The 23,235-nt window shown below is 37.7% G+C and overlaps 1 protein-coding gene across 1 annotated transcript in view; it reads right to left on the minus strand.

Moving 5' to 3' along the window:
* The window catches only part of BTBD2 (BTB domain containing 2), a 55,295-nt gene that overhangs the window by 19,815 nt on the left and 12,245 nt on the right, over positions 1–23,235 (minus strand). The window contains 2 exon segments of the mRNA XM_044001399.1: positions 6,877–7,033; positions 18,988–19,107. Of these exon segments, the coding sequence (XP_043857334.1) occupies positions 6,877–7,033; positions 18,988–19,107 (277 nt within the window).

The following is a 23,235-nucleotide window of genomic DNA, read 5'->3' on the forward strand; positions in this document are numbered from 1 at the left end:
TTGATCCCATTCCCCCTGTTCCTCAGTTCTCTCTGGCCTAGGAAAGTGCTGCCACACTGGTGACACTACAGCTGGGAGTGATTTTTTTCATTTGGAATGTGGGTCTCTGAGGCCTAGGAAGAAAGGACATTTGGGATATAAGGTTGAGCTCTATTTCAAGCTTAGAAAAGTCCCACCCCTTGGAGTCAACTAGGTGGTGCAGTGGATAAAGGACCAGCCCTGGATTCAGAAGGACCTGAGTTCAAATCCGGCCTCAGACACTTGACACTTACTAGCTGTGTGACTCTGGGCAAGTTACTTAACCCTGATGGCCTCACCCCTCCAAAAAAATTTTTTGATTGGGCAGCTGGGTGGCACAGTGAATAAGACACCGGCCTTGGATTCAGGAGGACCTGAGTTCAAATCCAGCCTCAGACACTTGACACTAGCTGTGTGACCCTGGAAGAAAAAAAGTCCTACCCCTTTCCCTCTGTTCTACTGTCCTGCAAAAATCTTTGCAGCACAGAATGTTGATGTTGCACCAGCTACTGAAGCCCCAGGAAACTTTCACATCCTGGGGACCTACTCTCCATGACACAGGAAAGAGGGAGAAGAAACCAGGGTGTGGGGCTGGGTTTTGTTGGAAGTGTGGTGGGTGGTAGGGTAGAGGGTACTGCATAAGCTCAGGGTAGGCACCAGTTTATAGGTTTTTGTTTTTTGTTTTTAAACCTTCTTTGGGTTCAAGGTGTCCTAGACTACAAAGATAGTTGTTGCTTTATCTGTGGTACATAATTTTTGTTTTGGAAAGGTTTAAGGGGTCATGAAAATCAATGGTGGTCATATGACCAGAAAGGAGACACTTAGCTTTTGTTTCTCTGAATGGGTCTTCCACAGAGTGAGCTAGTTTGACTTTCCTGTATATTACAGTAAGCACAACTATAGATACTTCCTGAAAGCTTAAGCTGCCCCCAAATATAATCCATGGCAATGTAGGAAAAAGCAACATACTGATGCTCTTCATTGGTCTCCTGTAGATTTTGTGTGTTCTTTTTTTTTAGTGAGGCAATTGGGATTAAGTGACTTGCCCAGGGTCACACAGCTAGTAAGTGTTAAGTGTCTGAGGCTGGATTTGAACTCAGAGACTCCTGACTCCAGGGCCGGTGCTCTATCCACTGCGCCATCTAGCTGCCCCCTTGTGTTCTTTTAATCTCTAGAGGCCTAAATGGTTTAAAGATAAAACAGGAGTTTTTTAATTGATTTTTTTTTCAATTAACAAAAACTTTTTTTCTTTCTCCCACCTACCCATCTGCACTAGAAAAACAAAAACAAAAACAAAACCCTTGAAACAAACATGCACAGTGAAGCAAAACAAATTTCTGCACTAGCTCTATTAAAAAAATATATATCTTGGGGGCAGCTAGGTGGTGCAGTGGATAAAGCACTGGCCCTGAATTCAGGAGTCTCTGAGTTCAAATCCAGCCTCAGACACTTGCTGTGTGACCCTGGGCAAGTCACTTAACCCCCATTGCCCGGGGTGGGGGGGAAATATATATATATATATATACATATATCTCATTCTGCATCCTAAGCCTATCACCTGTCAGGGAGGTAGTGGGTAAAATGATGATACATCTTCTGTTCTCTGGAATCAAAGTGGGTCCATTGCACTAACTCTCAAGTCTTTCAAAGGTGTTTTTGTGATAGTGTTATTCTTATTGTATAAGTTTTTCTCCTGTTTCTGCTCATCCAGATTTCAATGAAACCATCCCCTTCATCATTTCTTAGGATACAATGGTATTCTATTAAATCCATATACAATAATTTATTCAGCCATACTCCAATCAAGGGACACCCCTTTAGCTTCCATTTCTTTGCCACTACAAAAAGAGCTGCTATCAATATTTTTGTACATATGGGACATTTTCTTCTTTCATTGCTCTTTTTGAGGGACAGCACTAGTGGTGTTAGCTTAGTGCCTTTCAGGCATAAATTCAAATTGCTCTGTAGAAAGGTTAACCCAATTCACAGCTCCATTGACAGTGTATTAATATGAATGGTTCTTGCAGCCAGGATAAAACAGTATTTCAGTAGCTCACATCTAATTTTCACCATCATGAAATTTCCTTAGAAAGACCCCTTTCATTTCCCAAAAGATAAGTGGTCAAAGGATATGAACAAACAGTTCTCAAAAGAACTGAAAATTATCAACAACCATGTGAAAGAGTGCTCCAAATAACTAAGAGAAATGCAAACTGAACAACCCAGAAGTTTCACTTCACACTTAGCAAATTGGCAAAGATGACAAAACTTGGGAAGAGTCAGGGTTAGAGAAGTTGTGGAATACTAGGGTATTGTTGTTGGAGGTGTGAATCAGTACAACCACATGGGAAAGTATAATTTGGAATGATGCATATAACATGACAAAAATGTCCATACCCTTGGATCCTGAGATTCTACTACTAGACTTATACCCCAAGGAGACCACTGATAAAAAGAAAATTTCCATATACAATATACAAAAGTAAATGACCATAGTGATCTAGTTTTTTTATAAACTCAAAGTTCCAAGCTTTTGGGGAAAAAATTCACCATCTGACTAAGACTATTGGGAAAACTGGAAAGCACTCTGGCAGAAATTAGGCACAGACCAGTATCTCACACCATATACCAGGATAAGGTCAAAATGGGTATATGAGTTGAACATAAGCAAATTAGGGGAACACAGAAAAAAATTACCTGTCAGATCTATGGATAAGGGAAGAGTTTATGACGAAACAAGCAGATAATGGGAGATAAAATAGATAATTTTGATTATATGAAATTTAAAAGTTTTGGAACAAACCAAAGCAATGCAAGGCAGCTACAATCATAAGGAAAGCAGGAAACTAGGGGGGAAAATTTGCAGCAAGTTTCTCTGATAAAGGTCTAATTTCTCAAATATATAGGGAACAGAGCCAAATTAATAAAAAATAAGAGCCATTCCCCAATTGATAAATGGTCAAAGGATATGAAAAGGTAACTTTCAGAAGAAAAAATAAAAGCTCTCAATCATTTAAAATTCTCCAAATCACTGATAATTAGAGCAATGCAAATGAAAACAACTTTATGCCTATCATATTGGTTAATATGACAGTAATATTCTGTTGGTAGAGTTGTAAACTGGTCCAACCATTCTGGAGAGCAATTTGGAACTATGCCCAAAGGGCAAACTCTGCCTTTCCTATGACTCAGCATAACAACTACTAGGTCTGTATCTCAAAGAAATCAAAGAGAAAGGAAAAAGACCTAGATGTACAAAAATATTTCTAGCAGTTCTTTTTTATGGTGGCAAAGAACTGGTAATTGAGGGGATCTCCATCAAATGGGGAGGAGCTGAAGTTGTGGTATATGACTGTGATGGAATACTACTATGCTATAAAAAATGAGGAGAGCATGGTTTCAGAAAAACTGGGAAGACTTATATGAACTGATACAAAGTGAAGTGAGTAGAACCAGGAGAATACTGTATATGGTAACAGCAATATTGTAATGATCAACTGTGAAAAACTTAGTTATTCTAATCAATATGTTGATCCAAGAAAATTCCAAAGGACTCATGATGAAAAATGATATTCATCTACAGAAGAGAAAAGTGATGAATTCTGATAGATTGAAACTTTTTTTTCCCACTTTTCTTTCAACATGGCTAATATGGAAATGTTTTGCATGATTCCACATGTGTAATACATATCATTTTGCTTGCCTTCTCAATGGGTGAGAGAGGAAAAGAATTTGGAACTCAGTATTTTCAAAATGAATGTTAAAAAATAAACCAAAAAGAGAAGAAAGTTTTCCATACTAAGATATTTATATCAGCACTTTTTGTGGTAGGAAAGGATTAGAAACAATGGAGATGTCCATTTATTGGGGAAGGGCTAAACAAATTGTGGTACATAAATGTAATGGAATATTACTATTCTGTGAGGCAGTGGTATCAAACTCAAATAGAAAAACATTTCCCTGGGCCATATTTTGACTTAGAAAACAATAAATTAACATCATTTATGTTGAATTTGTTTTATTTTATTAAACATATCCCAGTTTCATTTTAATCTAGTTCAGGCTGCAAGTATGATAGCTCTGTCCTAAGAAACTACAATTTTGAGGGATATATGAAAGCACAGAAAGAGATTTTACATGATTTGATGCAGAGGGAAGTAAGTAGAGCTAAGCAAACAATATACACAAGGCTATGACAATGCAAATGGAAAGACCACAAAATAATCCCAAGTAAATGTTCAAAAAAGAACAAGCATGGCTCCAAAGAAAAAATAGGAAAAGACACTCCTACCCCACTCCTTTGGAGAGGTGAGAGGTCCATGTGTGTGGTATAATGCATATATCTTCAGTCTTTTTTGGTGTCCTGATCTGTTTTGTGGCTTTTTTTTCTTCTCTTTTTTCCTTTGCTTTTTCCTTTTCCTTTTTTTCCCCTTTGCTTTTTAAAAATATGATTTAATATATGGTAGGAGGGAGGAGGGAGAGGGACAATGGGAGAAACTCTGGTGATATAAAAAATTAAAGATATCAATAAAATGTATTTTCTTAAATATTTATTTCAAACACTAATATACTGATGGTGGAGTTATAAACTGATCTCACCATTCTGGAGAGCAATTTGGAACTATGCCAAAGGGCTATGGGACTGTGCATACCCTTTGACCCAGCAATACCACTACTAGATCTATATCCCAAAGAGTTCATAGAAAAGGGAAAAGGACTCACATGTACAAAAATATTAACAGCAGCTCTCTTTGTGGTGGTAAAGAATCGAGGGAATGCCCATCAATTAGGGAATGGCTGGTATATGAATGTAATGGGATACTACTGTGCTGTTAGAAATGATGAGCAGGCAGACTTCAGAAAAACCTGGAAAGACTTAAATGGACTGATGCTGAGTAAAGTGAGCAGAACCAGGAGAACACTGTACATAGTAACAGCAACAATGTGTGATGATCAACTGTGATAGACTTGGCTCTTCTCAACAATACAATGACCCAAGACAATTCCAAAGAACCTATGATAAAAAATGTTCTTCACATCCAGAAAAAAGAACTGTGGATTCTAAATGCAGATTGAACCATACTGTTTCTACTTTTGTTTTTGTTTTTTCTTTTTTGAGGTTTTTCCTTTTTTGTTCTGATTCTTCTTTCACAACATGACTAATGTAGAAATATGTTTAATGAGATGGTATATATATAACCTATATCAGATTGCTTTCTGTCTTGGGGAAAAGGGAGAGAAGGAGAAAAATTTGGAACTAAAAATCTTATGAAAATAAACATTGAAAACTATCTTTACACATAACAGGAAAATAATAAAATACTTTTATGATTTAATAAAAAAACCACATTTCTTTCATCATGATGCTACCCTGGCTCAAAATACCTATGATTTATTGCCTACCACTTCAATTACAAATGTATTTGCCTTTGTTTCAAGGTTCTAAAACCAAAAAGAAATCAGAGGCAAAATGATCTGAATGTCTGCTCCTTGGAAATCAGTATGGGGCAGCTACTTATGTTTCTGATTTGTCAAGTGCTACAGGGTATTAAAAGAAATGAGGTTTTAATGCAATACTTCAGATTTAATTCCATGAAATATAACACTCTGAAAGGAATGTAAAGAACTTTCCCTGAACACATAATCCTGAAACCAAGTAATCATGAACATCCGAGGCCTTGTCCTCTAATACAAAGAACCGGTAAGATAAAATGGGAAGAATAATGAACTATAAAAGCTGTGAGACTTGGATTCTATTCCAACCCTGTTACAAACTCTGTGAGACCTTGAGCAAGGCCCAGAATCTTGCCTACATAATGAGGAATAAGACAATGGTGAAAGAATGAAAAGTGGAGGAAGGGGACATGAGGGAAGGGTGATGAGAAAGGAGAAGGAAGACAAAAAGTGAAGAAGAAAGAGGAGAACCAGAGCAGGAAGAAGATAATAATTCAAAGAGGGCCCTGCCAGCTCTAAGATTCAGTGGGATGAGCTAAATATTTTCATTTACCTTTTATTTTTAGTGTTTTCCATATTAGATTAAGCAAAAACAATAACAAGTCAAGTCCGAGGATAATGGGTACAGAGCACACAAATTCAGAAATTCTAAAGCACATTATAGATATATGCATCTCATTTATTCTCTGTTGTACCACCCTACTCACACTCCCCCTGGTATGTTTTGTGCTAAAGATTTCCAGTACACCCTCTGGTCTTACAGAGCTGGTATTTTTTTCCTGTAAAAAAAGTTAAAAGAATTATCCAATCCTCTAAGAAACAGCTGCTTTTCCTGGAATGTAAAGTTGTTTGAAATTGAAATGTCTATTGGTTCTATGTTATAACCTCCCTTATGACACTTAAGTTTGCTCCTAATATTCTAGTGAAGGCTTCCCATATTGTACTGCTCTGTCTTCAAGCAATTATTTCTATATAAACCCCTAATAAAAGTGCATTTGCAGAAATATGCTGAAATAGGAAAAGTTTTTATGAATAGCCCAGATGTTACATACCATGGAAGTACCATGGAAGTAGCAAGCTAAAACTGAGCCCTTTGATGCCTGAGAATGCATTAGACAATGGGCATCTGGATTCAAAATGTAATCAATGTTTCTAGCTAGTGAGCTAGATTTCAATTCCTCCTACTATGTAACTAGGACCTCTCCTAGGGAGCTCCTTATGAAGAAGAATACCATTTTAATTTTTATATCATTTCAGTCATGTAGTGATTTTTCCAGTGACAACACAGGAAACTACTTACACCCTCCTCCTCTCCTGCTAAACAAATGCAAACTTCCTATTTTGACAAGTAAGAATGCTTACAACTATTTACAGTTAACAAAGAAAGTACAAATCCAAACATACCTGTGTTAGAAGCATGAAAGCGTTATCAGCTCGGAGATTTTTCTTTAGAAATTCCACACAGTGTGCCTCAAGAGCAGGAACAGCATACTTTTTAGCTGTATAAAGTGTGGTCATAACAGTCTCTGGTCCAATCTGAACTTCATCAGAATAAAGAAATCTGAAAGAAAAAACATGATTTAACTGACAAATACTACAGAACAAGACCTATTCCTTGAGGAATTCAGTGCCTGCCCTCAAAGAGCTTACATTTTTGCTGGAGGGAGATGGGTAACACATTTACAAAGATAAAAGGTAAGTCATCTAGTAAAGACATATCACTGCCAAAAGGCAGGGGAAGGAAGGTGGCAAGAAAGAAACCAGGGATTCCAAGAGGTAGGAGAAAGAAGGGAAAGTATTCAGATATTGAGGAAAGACTGCAAAACTGAGAAGCAAAATGTTATGTAGAGGGAAAAACAAAGAGGCTAGATCAGGGCTTCTTAAACTTTTTCCACTGGCGACCCTGGGTATATGCATATATAAAATAAGTATACATAACCTTTTACTGTTGCCAAATTTTTTATGACCCCCACATTCAGTTATGCCAGCCCACATGGGGTTTCAACCCACAGTTTAAGAAGCTAGGGGCTAGATCATAATTCCATGCATTAAGCCTGGAAATGTCCCATTAGGCCAAACTGTAAAGGACTTCAAATGCCAAACAAAGGAGTTTGGATTCTATTCTAGAGGTAACAGATGACCAGTAAAGTCTCCTGAGCAGGAGGTGGTCTTGCACTGACCTTAGGAAGGTTACTCAGGCAGCTGTGACTTCCTCTATTAGAATGTAAGCTCCTTGAAGGCAGAGCCTCTCTCTTTTGTATTTGATTCACCAGAGCATACCAAATTCCTACAACATAGTAAGCACTTAATAAATTCATTTGTCTGTTGTCCTCAGAAATAGTTAAGTGAGGAGGAGGGGCAAGCTTAATTAATGAACAAGCCTTTATAAGGTGCTTACTATGTGCCAGGCACTCTGATAAGGAAGCAAAAACAGTCCTAGCCCTCCTTAAGTTTATACTCAAAATAGGAGACAGCCATAAATAAGACACACAGAGAGTTAACTTAAAGGGAAAGGCATTATCAGTGGGGAAGATGGGAAAGGTTTAAGTTGAAAGTTGCATTCCACTTTAGCTATGTCAAGTCTGAGATACAGAAATGTTCTACAGTGAGGTGATGATTTCAATCTGGAACTTAGGAGAGGAATGAGGGCTGGGTATATAGATTTTAAAATCACATGCATAGAGAAGATAATGGGGAGCTGATGATTTATACCAAAAAGTAAATAAAGAAAAAAGATCCAGGAACAGATATCTGGGGTGACACTCACATTTAGGGAACAGGACATATCTATATCCTAGAGAGAAGGCAAAGAACTGGTCAGACCAACAGGAGGAAGATCAGGAGACAACAGCGTAACAAAATCTGGGGACACTATCAAGTATCAAGGGGGGAAAGGTGGTTAATGGGTGTCAACATCTATAGAAAAATTAATAATGAGAAAAAAATCTCAGCTTTACCAATTAAGAAACTGCTGATAACCTTTAAAAGAGCAGGTTCAGGGAGGGAAGAAGGCAGGAAAAGAAAAGAGAGGAAGGAAAGAAGGGAGGGAGGAAGGATTTATTAAGTGCTTATTTACTATGTATCATGCACTGTGCTAGACACTGGGGAAACAAATAGAAGTAAAAAGAAAGGAAATCCCTGCCCTCAAGGAACTCAGATTCTAATGGTAAAAGACACACAAAATGAAAGAGAGAGAGGAGAGAGAGAGGAAAGAGAGAGAGAGAGAAAGAGAGAGAGAGAGAGAAAGAGAGAAAGAGAGAAAGAGAGAGAGAGAGAGAGAGAGAGAGAGAGAGAGAGAGAGCGAGAGAGCGAGAGAGCACGAACACACACAGAGCTCACTAATGGGGGAGAAGGGGGAGAGGATCCTTCCACAAAACAGAGGCTCCAGAAGGAACTCACCAACGGGAGGAGGGCCACAGGACTTGTGAAAAGATATTTCAGGGTAAGAAATTCACAAGCACTGTTAAGTGATTTGTCCAGGGTCACACATCTAGTAAGTGTCAAGTGTCTGAAGCCAGATTTGAACTCAGGTCCTCCTGAATCCAGGGTTGGTGCTTTACCCACTGCGGCACCTAGCTACCCCTCTAGGATTTTCTAAGTATAACATCGTATCATTTGCAAAGAGTGATAGTTTTGTTTTCTCATTACCTATCCTAATTAATTTCTTTTTCTTCTCTTATTGCTATAGCTAACATTCCTAGTACAATATTAAACAATAGAGGTGATAATGGGCATCCTTGTTTCACTTCTGATTGTACTGGGAAAGCTTCTAGCTTATCTCCATTACAGATAATTCTTGCTGATGGTTTTAGATAAACAGTACTTATCATTTTAAGGTAAGTTCCTTTTATTCTTATGCTCTCTAGTGTTTTTAATAGGAATGGGTGCTATATTTTGTCAAAGGCCTTTTCTGCATCTGTTGAGATAATCATATGATTTCTGTTGGTTTTGTTAGTGATATGGCCAATTATGCTGATAGTTTTCCTAATATTGAACCAGCCCTACATTCCCGGTATAAATCCCACATGGTCATAGTGCATGATCTTTGTGATCTTTTTATTAGCATTTTATTTAAAATTTTTGCATCAATACTCATTAGCAAGATTAATCTATACTTTTCTTTCTGTTTTGGCTCTTCCTGGTTTGGATATTAACACCACATTTGTCTCATAAAAAGAATTTGTTAGGACTCCTTCACTTATTTTTTTCAAATAATTTGTATAGTATTGGAATTAGTTGTTCTTTAAATGTTTAGTAGAATTCACTTGTGAATCCATCTTGTCCTGGGGGTTTTTCTTAGGAAGTTCAGTGATGGCTTGTTCAATTTCTTTTCTAAGATTGGGTTATTGAAATATTTTATTTCTTCTTTTGTTAATCTGAGTAATTTATATTTTTGTAGATATTCATCCATTTAATTTATCATTATTATTATTATTATTATTTGGGGGGGGGTGAGGCAATTGGGGTTAAGTGACTTGCCCAGGGTCACATAGCTAGTAAGTGTTAAGTATCTGAGGCTGGATTTGAACTCAGGTCCTTCTGAATCCAGGGCCAGTGTTCTATCCACTGCACCACCTAGCTGCCCCCTTCCATTTAATTTAGATTGTCAAATTTATTGGCATATAATTGGGCAAAATAGTTCCTAAAAATTGTCTCAATTTCCTCTTCATTGGTGGTGAGTTCACCCCTTTCATTTTTGATACTAATAATTTGTTTTTTTCTTTCCTTTTTTTTGATCAAATTAAGCAATGGTTTGTCTATTTTTATTGGGTTTTTTTCATAAAACCAGCTTCTAGTTTTATTTATTAATTCAATAGTTTTCTTACTTTCAATTTTATTAATCTCTTTGATTTTCAGGATTTCCAATTTGGTGTTTAGTTGGGGATTTTTAATTTATTCATTTTCTAGTTTTTTTAGTTGCATGCCCAATTCATTGATCTGCTTTTTCTATATTTTATTGATGTAAGCAGTTAGGGATATAAATTTTCCCCTAAGTAACGCTTTGGCTGCATTCCATAAATTTTGATATGTTGTCTCATCACTGTCATTTCTTTAATGAAATCATTGATTATTTCTATGATTTGTTCTTTGACCCACTTGCTTTTTAGGATCAGATTATTTAATTTCCAATTGATGTTTAATTTCTCTTTCAATTGTCCATTACTTACTTTAATTTTTATTGCATTATGATCTGAAAAGGATATGTTTACTATTTCTGCTTTTCTGCATCTGCCATAAGGTTTTTATGCCCTAATACGTGGTCAATTTTTGTGTAGGTCCCATGTGCTAACGAGAAGAAAGTATATATTCTTTTCTATTCCCATTCCGCAGTTCTTTTTTTTTTTTTTCCTGGATTTGGAGATCCTCTTCCATCACGAGTTCCCTGGAACTCTTCTGTGCCATTGCATTGGTGAGAAGAATATAGTCCATCACAGTAGATCAACACTCAATGTTGATGATACTGTGTACAATGTTCTTCTGGTTCTGCTCATCTCACTCATCATCAGCACATGCAAGACCCTCCAGGTTTCTCTGAACTCCTCCTGCTCATCGTTTCTTACAGCACAATAGTATTCCATTGTATTCATATACCACAACTTGTCCAGCCATTCCCCAATTGATGGGCACCCCCCCAACTTCCAATTCTTTGCCACCACGTAAAGAGCAGCTATAAATATTTTTGTACATGTGGGTCCCTTTCCCCCTTCCATGATCTCTTTGGGAACTAATTATTCTTTTTAAAAAATTATTCTTATAATAAAGTTAAGACTTACAAATATTATCTTATCATATAGAAATATAAACGGTTTAACTTTATTGAATTTCTTACAGTTTTTCTTGTTTATTTTTTACGTTTCTCTTGAGTCTTATATTTGGAGGTCAAATTTTTTATTCAACTCTGGTCTTTTAATCAGAAATGCTTGAAAGTTCTCTATTTCATTAAATATCCATTTTTTTCCCCTGAAAGAACATATTCAATTTTGCTGGGTAGGTGATTCTTGGTTGTAAACCTAACTCCTTTGCCTTCTGGCATATTATATTCCAAGCCCTGCAATTTTTTAATGTAGAAGCTACCAAATCCTGTGTAATTCTGACTGTAGTTCCATGGTATTTGAATTGCTTCTTTTTGGCTGCTTGCAATAGTTTTTTCTTGATCTGTGAACTTTGAAATTTAGCTATGATGTTCGAGGAATTTTTATTTTGGAATCTCAGGCGGTGATCAGTGGATTCTTTCAATTTCTATTTTGTCCTCTGCTTCTAATATTTCAAGGCAGTTTTCTTTGATAATTTCTTGAAAGATATTGTCCAGGCTTTTTTTGTTTGTTTGTTTGATCATGGCTTTCAGGTAGTCCAATAATTCTTATATTATTTCTCCTGAATATATATTTTTAGGTCAGTTGTTTTTCCAATGAGAAATTTCACATTTTCTTCTATTTTTTTACTTTTTAATTTTGTTTTATTGTATCTTGGTGTCTCATAGTCATTAGTTTCCATTTCTTCAATTATAATTTTTAAAGAATTATTTTCTTCCATGACCTTTTGTACTTCCTTTTCCATTTGGCTAAATCTGGGTTTTAGGGGGTGATTTTTCTCAGTAAATTTTTGTATTTCTTTCTCATGGTTCTCTTGCATTACTTTTATTTATTTCTCCAATCTTTCTTCTACTTCTCTAATTTGGTTTTTTGTTTTTTGGGGGGTTTTTTTGGTGAGGCAATTGGGGTTAAGTGACTTGCCTAGGGTCACACAGCTAATAAGTGTTAAGTGTCTGAGGCTGGATTTGAACTCAGGTCTTCCTGACTCCAGGGCCAGTGCTCTATCCACTGTGCCACTTAGCTGCCCCCTAATTTGCTTTTTATAGTCCTTTTTAAGCTCTTTCAGGAATTCTTTTTGGGCCTGAGACCAATTTACATTTTTCTTGGAAGCTTCACCTGTAGCCATTTTGTTACTATTATCCTCTATGTTTATGTCTTGATTTTTTCCTACCACCATAGTAACTATCAATAGTCAAGAGGGAAGGGGCAGGGGGTTGCTCATTTTTATGCCTTGATGTTTCTATGAAAGAGTTAGGCTCTATTTCTGTACTGTCCCAAGTTTTTGTGCTGAGACTCTGCATCTTACTGGTGGCTTTCACTGGGCTTCAGCACTTAGCTGCTTGCTTCCTCTGTAGAGTAAGCTTCCCTTCTGATTGATGTTGGGGGGGGGGGGGTTAGTCCTCCCTTTTGGCCTCCCCTGGGTGTGGGCTGGCCTTCTCCAAGAGTGGTGTCCTGGTGTTGGGTTGCAAAAGTTAACAAAGTATTTCTGGTGGCTGGCCCTTTAGGAGTGATCTTGCTGGCTTGCCCCAGGGATGGTGCCTTGCTGCTGGGTTGCTCTGTTAGCAGGCCCTAGAGGAGTAATTTTGTTTCCAATCTGCCCAAGTGTAGGGGGTCCTGCTGCTAAGTTGCTATGGTAACTGAGTCAGCAGGCCCTGGAAGGGTAATTTTGTTGTAATCAGCTGCGGGTTGGAGCCCCCTGGTGCTGGTTTGGTATTATTTATTTATTTAGAATTTTCCCCACCTTACATGTAAAAACATGTATTCCCAGCTTCACATCATCTGAAAATGTGATAATCATTGTCACAAGATCAGAGAACCTAGATCTAGAACTAGAGGAGAGCTTACAGGTCATCTAATTAGACCTCTTCATTGTGTACAACTGAGAAAACAGAGGGAGCTTGACTTGACCGTGGTCACATACATACTATGTGTCACAGAAGCCCTTGATTCCATAGCCAGTGTTTTTTCCTATACCAGCTTGCGTCACATACATCTCTGCTTTTACCCAATTCACTGAAGAAAAATGGTGAACAACACAGGGCCAAGATCAGATCCCCGAGACACTAAAGATCTCTACCGCTGTCCAAGCTGATGTCATTCCATTAATTATTCTTCTTTGGGTCCAGTCATTTAACCAGTCTTAAATACAGTTAAGTAGCCCACATCTTGACCACAAAGATAACATGAGGAATTTCGTCAAATGGCTTGCTGATATATAGGTATACACAATGACATTCTCCTAAAAAAAACAAAAACAAAAACAAAAACAAAAACAAAAACAAAAAAAACAAAAAAAACAATGACATTCTCCTATTCTACCAGTCCAAAACAAAATAAAAGATTTGTCTGACATGACCTGTTCTTGAAGGCAGTAAGTATAATAAGCAGCTATGTTGGACCTGGAATCAGGATTCAAATCTTTCTTACTAGCTGTAATTACTGGTTGTATGACCTATGCAAGTAACTTCACATCTGTCAGCTTTGGTTTTCTCTTCTGTAAAACTGAAATAATAATGGCACCCACCTTACAGGTTTGTTGTGAGGAAAAAGGAAATAATATATGTAAAGTACTTTGTGAATCTTATACAAATGTTAGCTGCTGTTATCATTATTGTTATTACTGACAATACTACACTGGCTCTTACTACTTCCTTTTTCAAATGTTCACAATAATTTGATTGATTTGTTATCTTATCATTATGAGCATTCCCTCTAATTATGCAGATCAGACTCAACCATGCCTGCCACTCCTACTCCGTTCTTGCCATGGCGGGAGAGGGAGAGGTATCTACCCAACATGCTGGGAGCCTTCACGGCAATTTCTTGACATCATCAGGATATCAGTGGAGCACATGGACTCTCAGTTACCCTTTGCTCTCACTAAATGAAACTTCATCTTTTCTGGTCATTTCTTTGATGACACCTTTTATAAAACACTGACAATGATTCCTTCTTTGCTATATGACCACTCAAGCCTGAAAATACCCATTGCGTGATCCTCAACTTTGATTCTTCAAAGACTCTAATATTCTGATTTATAGCCACCCATCAATGGAAAGCTGATTTTAAAAAAGATGAGCTTTTGTTTTAATCTAAAAACAAAGACAAATGCTCATAAACCATTACAAATAATGTATTCTGTCAGAAGTTGATATCAAGCTTACTACCTTAGAGTTTGAAGGTCTACCCCCTTTCCTGCTGTTAAAACTAGAATACTTGCCCTTCTCTGATCTTCTAATATTTTTCCTGCTCTCCATAATTTTTCAAAGATCACTGGCTCAGCAACCACATTTAGTAATTCTTTCAGGATCCCAGGATATAGTTTTTCTGAGACCAGTAACAAACTCACTAAGGTAAAAACAAACAAACAAAAAAAAACACAGTTACTGATACACAAACCCCATTTCTTATGCTTGACTTGCTGCTCCCTCACACCCACCTACCTCAAGCCTATCACTCTTTCCTCCCCATGTGCCCTTTGGAATTACTGCTCCATAATTAAACTTCTTTTCATATTAAAATTTTCCTTTCTCAAACTTTCCATATTCTGGCCCTTATGGAAACATGGCTCTCTCCCAAAGACACAGAGCCCCTCAATAATCTACTACTACTAGAATAGTAGTGGCTACACTTTTGCTAATACCTCCCAACTCACTGTAAGAGAGTCATAATACTTCTTGCTCTCAACTGTGACTTCCAGATCCTTCCTCTATCACTTTAACCAAAGAACTCTTTCTCCTTTGAGGCTCACACTACCCAAATTTATCAGCCAATTCAGATCCTGGTGCCTGTTTTCCATAGACTTCCCTCCCCTCCACACCCAAAACATTCTTCTTTCCACAAGGAATTCAGTGCCTGGCTTAGTCTTCCTTTCCACCCCAATCTTCACATTCATACTAGAGTACTTCAACATACATACTAATACCTCAAATATATGAACATGCCAGTTCCTCAAACCATTCCAATCCCATGACCTACTCTACTTTGGCTTGGAGATGGTCATATCCTTGACCTTGCCATCACCACAAGTGTTTTCACTTCCATGGTGATGAATTCCAAAATTTCTTTATCTTATCATAATCTTTTTATCATTCCATCTTTCCCTCTGCTTTGACCTCCAGTCCTATTCTTTGTTCTCATCAAGACTTCCATTCTCTCTATTCCTCAATTCTATCACCCCAACACTAGCTACACCCTCCTCTCCCTTCCCTTCTGGTATCCCTTGGTGAACCAGCTGAAATCCAAGAACAATATACACAATGACTACCCAAAAAACAAAGAAAAGACATACCTCTAAAATCAAGCTTTAATGCTGAGTAACTATAGTAACTAATCTTGGTCCCAGAGAAGAAATGAGAAAGTGCCATCCTCCCTTCCATAATCTGTAGTTCTACAAGTTTTCTATTAAAATTTATCAAGTGCACATATGACCAACTATACATAACTAGTATTTCTTAAATATTTTTTAGTTTATTGACACTATAATCTCTGTTAGACTCCATAATACCTTCAGATTACTAACAAATGTGTTGAAATGGTCATTGTTTTTCCATTAATAACTAATAATTTCACATTCTTCTAGTGCTTTAAGATTTGCAAAATATCTCCTCATGACAATCACATGACATAGGTCAAACAAGTATTATCTCCGTTTTACAAATAAGAACACAGACTCTTGGGGGCAGCTAGGTGGTGCAGTGGATAGAGCACCGGCCCTGGATTCAGGAGTACCTGAGTTCAAATCCAGCCTCAGACACTTAACACTTACTAGCTGTGTGACCCTGGGCAAGTCACTTAACCCCAATTGCCTCACTAAAAAAAAAAAAAAGTTAAAAGTCAAGAAATAGGCTACAAGGGGCAGCTAGGTGGCGCAGTGGATAGAGCACCAGCCCTAGAGTCAGGAGTACCTGAGTTCAAATCCGGCCTCAGACACTTGACACTTACTAGCTGTGTCACCCTGGGAAAGTCACTTAACCCCAATTGCCTCACGCACACAAAAAAAGGAAAAAAAAAGAAAAAGAAAATGAAAAATCTCAGGACTATTAGAGCCAAATTCCAGAGTTCCCAGGTCAAGGAGAAAATATTGCAAGCAACAAGAAACAATTCAAATATGGAGCCATGGTCAGAATAACACAAGATTTGGCAGCTTCTACATTATATGATCAGAGGGTTTAGAATATGATATTCTGGAGGGCAAAGGAGCTAGGATTACAACCAAGAATTACCTCCCCAGTAAAAGTGAGATAATCCTTCAGGGTGAAAAAATGGATATTTAATGAAATAGAGGATTTTCAAGCATTCCTGATGAAAAGACCAAATATGAATAGAAAATCAGACTTTCAAATACAAGACTCAAAAGAAGCAGAAAAAGTTAAATAGGAAAGAGAAATCACAAGAGATTCAATAAGATTAAAATATTTACATTCCTACATGGAAGAAAATACTTCTAACTCCTAAAACCTTTCTCATTATTAGGGCAGTAAGAAGGAACATACATTGACAGAGGGAATTGAATATGATGGGATGATAATCTAAAAAAATGAAATTAAAGGGTGAGAACGAGGAATACACTGGGATAAGGAGAAAGGGAAAAGTAGAATGAGATAAATTATCTCACATAAAAGAGGTACAAATGAGCTTTTACAGTGGAGGGGAAGATGGGCTAAGGCGTAAAGGATGTGAAACTTACTCTCATCAGAACTGGCTCAAAGAGGGAATAACATACACACTCAGTTGGGTATAGAAATATATCTTACCCTACAGGAAAATAGGAGAGGAATGGGAATAAAAAAGAAGGGAGGGGGCTGGATAGAAGGGAGGGCACATCAGGAGAAGTGGTAGTCAGAAGCAAAACACTTTTGAGAATGGAGAGGGTGAAAGGAAAGAAAGGGTAAGATAAACGGGAGAAAATAAAATAAAATAGAGGGAAATACAGTTAGTAATCATAACTTCATAAGTTTCCTGAAAAAGGCCTCAATTCTCAAATATATAGAGAACCGAGTCAAATTTATAAAAAGAGCCATTCCATAGTTGATAAACAGTCGAAGAACATGAACAGTCATTCTTCAGAAAAGTAATCAAAGCTATCTACAATCATATGAAAAAATGCTATAAATCTCTATTGATTAGGGATATGCAAATTAAAAACAACTCTAAGATATTACCCCACACCTATCAGATTCGCTAATATGACAGAAAAGGAAAATAACAAGTGTTGGAGAGGACTTCAGAAAGTTGAGATGTAAATGCACTGTTGGTGAAGTGGTATACTGATCCAACCATTCTGTAAAGCAATTTGGAACTCAACCCAAAGGGATATAAAGGACTATAAAATCATGCATATCCTTTAAACCAACAATACCACTACTAGGTCTGTATCCCCCCTCCCCCCAAAAAAGGAAAGAACATGTATGTACAAAAATATTTATAGCAGTTCTTTTTGTGGTGGCAAAGAATTGAAAATTAAAGTGATACCATCAATTGGGTAATGGCTGAACAAATTGTGGTATATAATTGTGATGGAATACTATTGTGTTATAAGAAATGACAAGTGGGATGCTCTCTGAAAACCTGGAAAGACTTACATGAACTGATGCAAAATGAAATAAGCAGAAATAGGAGAACATTATACACAGTAACAGCAATACTGTATGATGATCTACTGTGAATGATTTGGCTTTTCTTAACAATACTATGATTCAAGACAATGCCAAAGGACTTATGATGAAAATGCTATCCATCTTCCAGAGAAAGAACTGAAAGGAGTCTGAATGCAGATCAAAGCATACTTTTTTTAAACTTTATTTTTTTCTTCGTCTGTGTTTTCTTTCACAACATGACTAATATGGAAATATGTTTTACATGACTGCACATGTATAACATATCAAATTGTTTGCCTTCTCAATGAAAAGGGGAGGGTTAGAAAGGTGTGGAAGAGAATTTGGAACTCAAAATTTTAAAAAACCAATATGAAAAATTGTTTTTACCTGTAATTGGAAAAAAATAAAATATTAAATAAGTAACAAGGGAAAAAAGAGCTTTCTGGATGGCAAAATTAAAGTGCAAAACTACATAGTCTGCATACTTTTTACTTATCTAGGAGCATTCCCTGAAAAGGAGCTTTACTCCCATAGTATTCACAGTGTTTAAAAACAGATGAAAAAATTAAAAAAAATAAAAATAAAGACAGATGAGTTTTCCATTGCTCATACACTACAAAATAGACAACTTATTTCTCAGTAACAACAGAATCTATTTCAGCATCAGGAAAAGTTCTTATAGTTAAATGCCACTGTCAGGAGACCAGAATTTAATCCCAGCCCAAAATCAAACACAAGTATTTCATTAGAAATTAAAACATCTGAAACATAAATTCTTCAAATAACAGGGCTGGAAGAAACCTTCAAGATTATTAAGTCCCCTCCTTCATTTTACAGATATGAGGTAGTCTAGGCTGAGGGCAGTGAAGTGACTTGCCCAGGCAACACAGTTATTTAATGACAGTATCAGGGCTGGAATTCAAATGAGCAGAGTCCCAGTTCAGCATCCTTTCTTATTCCACCCTTTGCAAGGCAGTGTTTGGACTGCTCAAGTTTTTTCCCTACACTGTTTTCAGTTAAAGATTTTTGGCAAATTACATCTCTGTCAACAATTCTCTAACTCTACTATAAGCAGAGGGCACAACAGGATCATACAGGCTTACTTGAGTAATGCTAAAAAAGCAGCAGGTTCCACATCTGGCAGTTCAATTTCTGTAGAAGTTGTGGCCATTCCACCATTAAACATTGCATCGAAGACAGCGCTGCCCACAGCCAACACAAACCTAACATGCAAAAAGAGAGAAAAAGAGGTCCATTAAATTGCTGGTCTTTTATCTTATCTGTACTGAAATATCTATGCTCATTAACCTTTTTTGCTCCCTCCCAATAGAAATTTGCAGGAAAAGAAAGTTAACATTTTACACCCCTAGCTTTAGAGAATTCTAGGATGCCTTATATGTGAACATTTCCAAAGACATGAAGAGTTTGCACTTGACTGGGTCAAAAGCTTCTCCAGAACAGGGGCTGCCCTTTTGACTTTGTCTTCTACCCCACTCACATGCTCCAATGTTGTGTGTGCATGGGAACACAGGCACAGGCGTGCGCATGTGTGCGCACGCGCACACACACACACACACACACACACACACACAGCATTTAGTGACAAGCCATACTCAAGATGATTGCTGAACAAATTAAAACAATTCTGAGGTACCACTTCACATCTACCAGATTGGCTAACATGACCAAAAAGGATAATGACAAATGCTGGAGGGGATGTGGAAAAACAGGTACACCAATGCACTGTTGGTGAAACTGTAAACTGGTGCCAGCATTACAGAACAATTTGGAACTATACCCAAAGTATGTATCCCAAAGACATCAAAGAAAATGGAAAAGGACCTATATGTACAAAAATAACTGTTACAGGTCTTTTTATGGTGGCAAAGAATTGGAAATTGATGCCCATTAACTGGGAAATAGCTGAACAAGTTGTGGTATATGGTTATGATGAAATATTATTGTGCTATAACAAATGACAAGCAAGAAAGTTTTGGAAAAACCTGGGAAAACATATGAATAATTGAAGCAAAATGAAGTCAGTAGAACCAGAAGAATACTGTACACACAATAATAGCAATACTAAAATGATGATCAACCGGTAAAGACTTAGCTACTCTGACCAATACAATGATCAATACAAGACAATTCCAAAGGCCTCATAAAAAAAAAAATTCTCTCTACCTCCAGAGAGAAAACTGATTTTCTTGATATTTTTTTCCTTTTTGCAAAATGGCCAATATGGAAATATTGTGTTTGACCTCACATGTGTAATTTGTTATCACATTGCTTTCACTCTTCTCAATGGGTGAGGGAGGGGCTAGAGAAAGGGAGAAAATTGGGAATTCAAAAAAATTTTAAATGAACAATAAAGTATGATTATTTTTTATTGGTTTTTTTTTGGGTTTTTTGTTTTTTGCAGGGCAATGGGGGTTAAGTGACTTGCCTAGGGTCACACAGCTAGTAAGTGTCAAGTGTCTGAGGCCGGATTTGAACTCAGGTACTCCTGAATCCAGGGCCGGTGCTTTATCCACTGTGCCACCTAGCTGTCCCATGATTATTTTTTAAAAAGAAAAAAAGAAGATTGTTGAACTAAATAAATAGAACACAACTACTTTGTGTGGGGCTTAGCACAGGGACCCTGACCATTTTACAAGGAAACTGAAGCCCTAAGATAATTTTTAAGGGTGCATAACCTTCCACAGACAGTGATAAGACCCATTTTTCCTAATACTTACAACTACCTTCCCTCATCTGGAAATGAAGTTCTGAAAATTCTCCAGGTCCTTAATGGAATTATACATCTTACAGTGGCTATTTCTATGATCCCAAAACAAAGATTTTTTTTTTACTGATGATTAACCTTTATCTGAAACAAATACTCTTCTCCAAACCACTTGTTTTAAGAGCACCTTACACTTGTAATTAGTCCTACTGACGAATAGTTGAAAGGCAGCTCAGCATGGAGGAGAGAAGGCTGGCAATGGAGGTGGGAACATCTAGGTTCAAATCTTGTCTCTGATAACATAGTAACAATAGGACGATGGACAAGTTACAAAACTTCTCAGTGTCCCAGGAAACTCCAGGACTATTAGTTAGAGATGACTTGTCAACTTCTCCTAAAAGAAGTTTCTAGTATTTCTGCTTTTCTTTCTTTCTTTCTTTTTGTGAGGCAACTGGGGTTAAGTGACCTGCCCAGGGTCACACAGCTAGTGTCAAGTGTCTAAGACCAGATTTGAACTCAGGTCCTCCTGAATCCAGGGCCAGTGTTCTATCCACTGCTCCACCTAGCTGGCCCCTAGCAGAAGTTTCAAAGTTCCCCACACAAATTAAATCAGGAGTCCAAACTAAAATAACACACACACACACACACACACACACACACACACACACACGCACGCACGCACGCACACACATACACACCAGATACAAATGGAATAATGGTTCTTGGTTGTATACATGTCAAACCCATTATCTAATTTTATCTTCGCATCCAGGTCTTATAGGAAATTTGATGTTCCTCACACACACATAAAACTTAAAATGCTTTTCCAAACCAAAGAGGAATTCTAAACAACCACATCCCTCCCACTTAATCCAAGTGCTTCCCTATTACTTCCAGGAATCAAATAGAAAATATTGTTTAGCTTTTAAAGCCCTTTATGACCTGACTCTTTCCCACCTATCCTACCTCCTTACACTTCCCACCCCCCTCCATGCACTTTATGATCCAGCAAAACAGGGCCCACTTCTTGTTCTCCCCAGATGACACTCCATCTCCCAACTTCATGGGTTGTTGTTTTTTTATGGCTGTCCTCCATACCTAGAATGTCCTCTCTTCTCACCTCTATCTCTAGGCTTCCTTTAAGACTAATTTGGGGGGGGGGGCGGGGAGGGGGGGGAGCCTAGGTGGTGCAGTGGATAAAGCACCAGCCCTGGATTCAGGAGGACCTGAGGTCAAATTCAGTCTCAGACACTTGACACTTACTAGCTGTGTGACCCTGGGCAAGTCACTTAACCCCCACTGCCCCCCCCACACAAAAAAAGACTAATTTAGGGGGCAGCTAGGTAGTACAGTAGATAGAGCACCAACCCTGGAATCAGGAGGACCCGGGTTCAAATTTGGCTTCAGACACAAGTCACTTAACTCTGACTGTCTCACCAAAAAAAAAAAAAAAAAAAAGGAAAGAAAGAAAGAAAAAGACTAGCTTAAATCCCACCTTCTACAAGGAATCTTTCCCACTTCCTCCTGCCCACTCCCTCCACCAATGCCTTTTAAGATTACTTCCTACTTAGCCTGTATATATCTTGCATACACATAACTGTGCAAGTTTTCTATCCCACTAGAATATGATTGGCCTTTGTGATCCCACAATGCCTACACACAGACACATACTTGAATTCATAGTGCACATGTTTGACCCAACGATACAGATAGACTACACATGCCTGCACATGACATGAGTCTTCCCACAATATGCTTTGATGATCTCCCTCACTTTAACTATAAATCACAAGGGATATATCACAATGGAGCACACAATCAGTCCCATCAGTTGTCTCTTCCTCTTCCCCAGATCTGAACAGTCAAATGCAATGTGAGTCACCATGTATTAAAATGATTCCTGGGGGCAGCTAGGTGGCACAGTGGATAAAGCACCGGCCCTGGATTCAGGAGGACCTGAGTTCAAATCCGACCTCAGACACTTGACACTTTACTAGCTTGTATGACCCTAGGCAAGCCACTTAATCCTCATTGCCCTGCAAAAATAAAAAAATTAAAATTAAAAAAAAATTAAATAAAACGATTCCTAATGTTTTACACAAAGGTTCCTGTGTCCCTATTATTCTCATGCAACATTTTACGTTTAGAACAAAAAACGCATAACTATATACTAAAAGATACAAAGGCATTTTCACAGCTTAGCATAGTACCTGGCCCATAACAGCCACTTAATAAACATTTACAGAGTGGCTGACTGAACAGAATACCCTTCCATCTAAGGTAAGTGCATATGCTCAATGAAGAAGTTTACTTTGCCTGACTATGCCTATTGGGGATTTTTTTCCTTTTGTTGCTGTTCAATGTGGGGGGAATGGGGTGAGAGGGAGATAAAATAGATGGGGGGGGGAGTAAGACTCTTTGACTGCCCAAAGAGGAATGCAGGTTCTCTGCCTTGAACAAAGTAGGTACTTAACAAATGCTCATGGAATAGAAATGAATGTAAAAATCAATTTCACAGATCAATGATAGGGAGGTAAGATTAGATAGTAGTCCCTATGCAAAAAACATGAAGGCTCAAACAAAGGGCAATCTCCACCTGATTCAATGATGTGGAATGGAAGCCAAA

Source organism: Dromiciops gliroides, chromosome 1, assembly GCF_019393635.1.
Source record: "Dromiciops gliroides isolate mDroGli1 chromosome 1, mDroGli1.pri, whole genome shotgun sequence".
Classification (NCBI taxonomy): domain Eukaryota; kingdom Metazoa; phylum Chordata; class Mammalia; order Microbiotheria; family Microbiotheriidae; genus Dromiciops; species Dromiciops gliroides.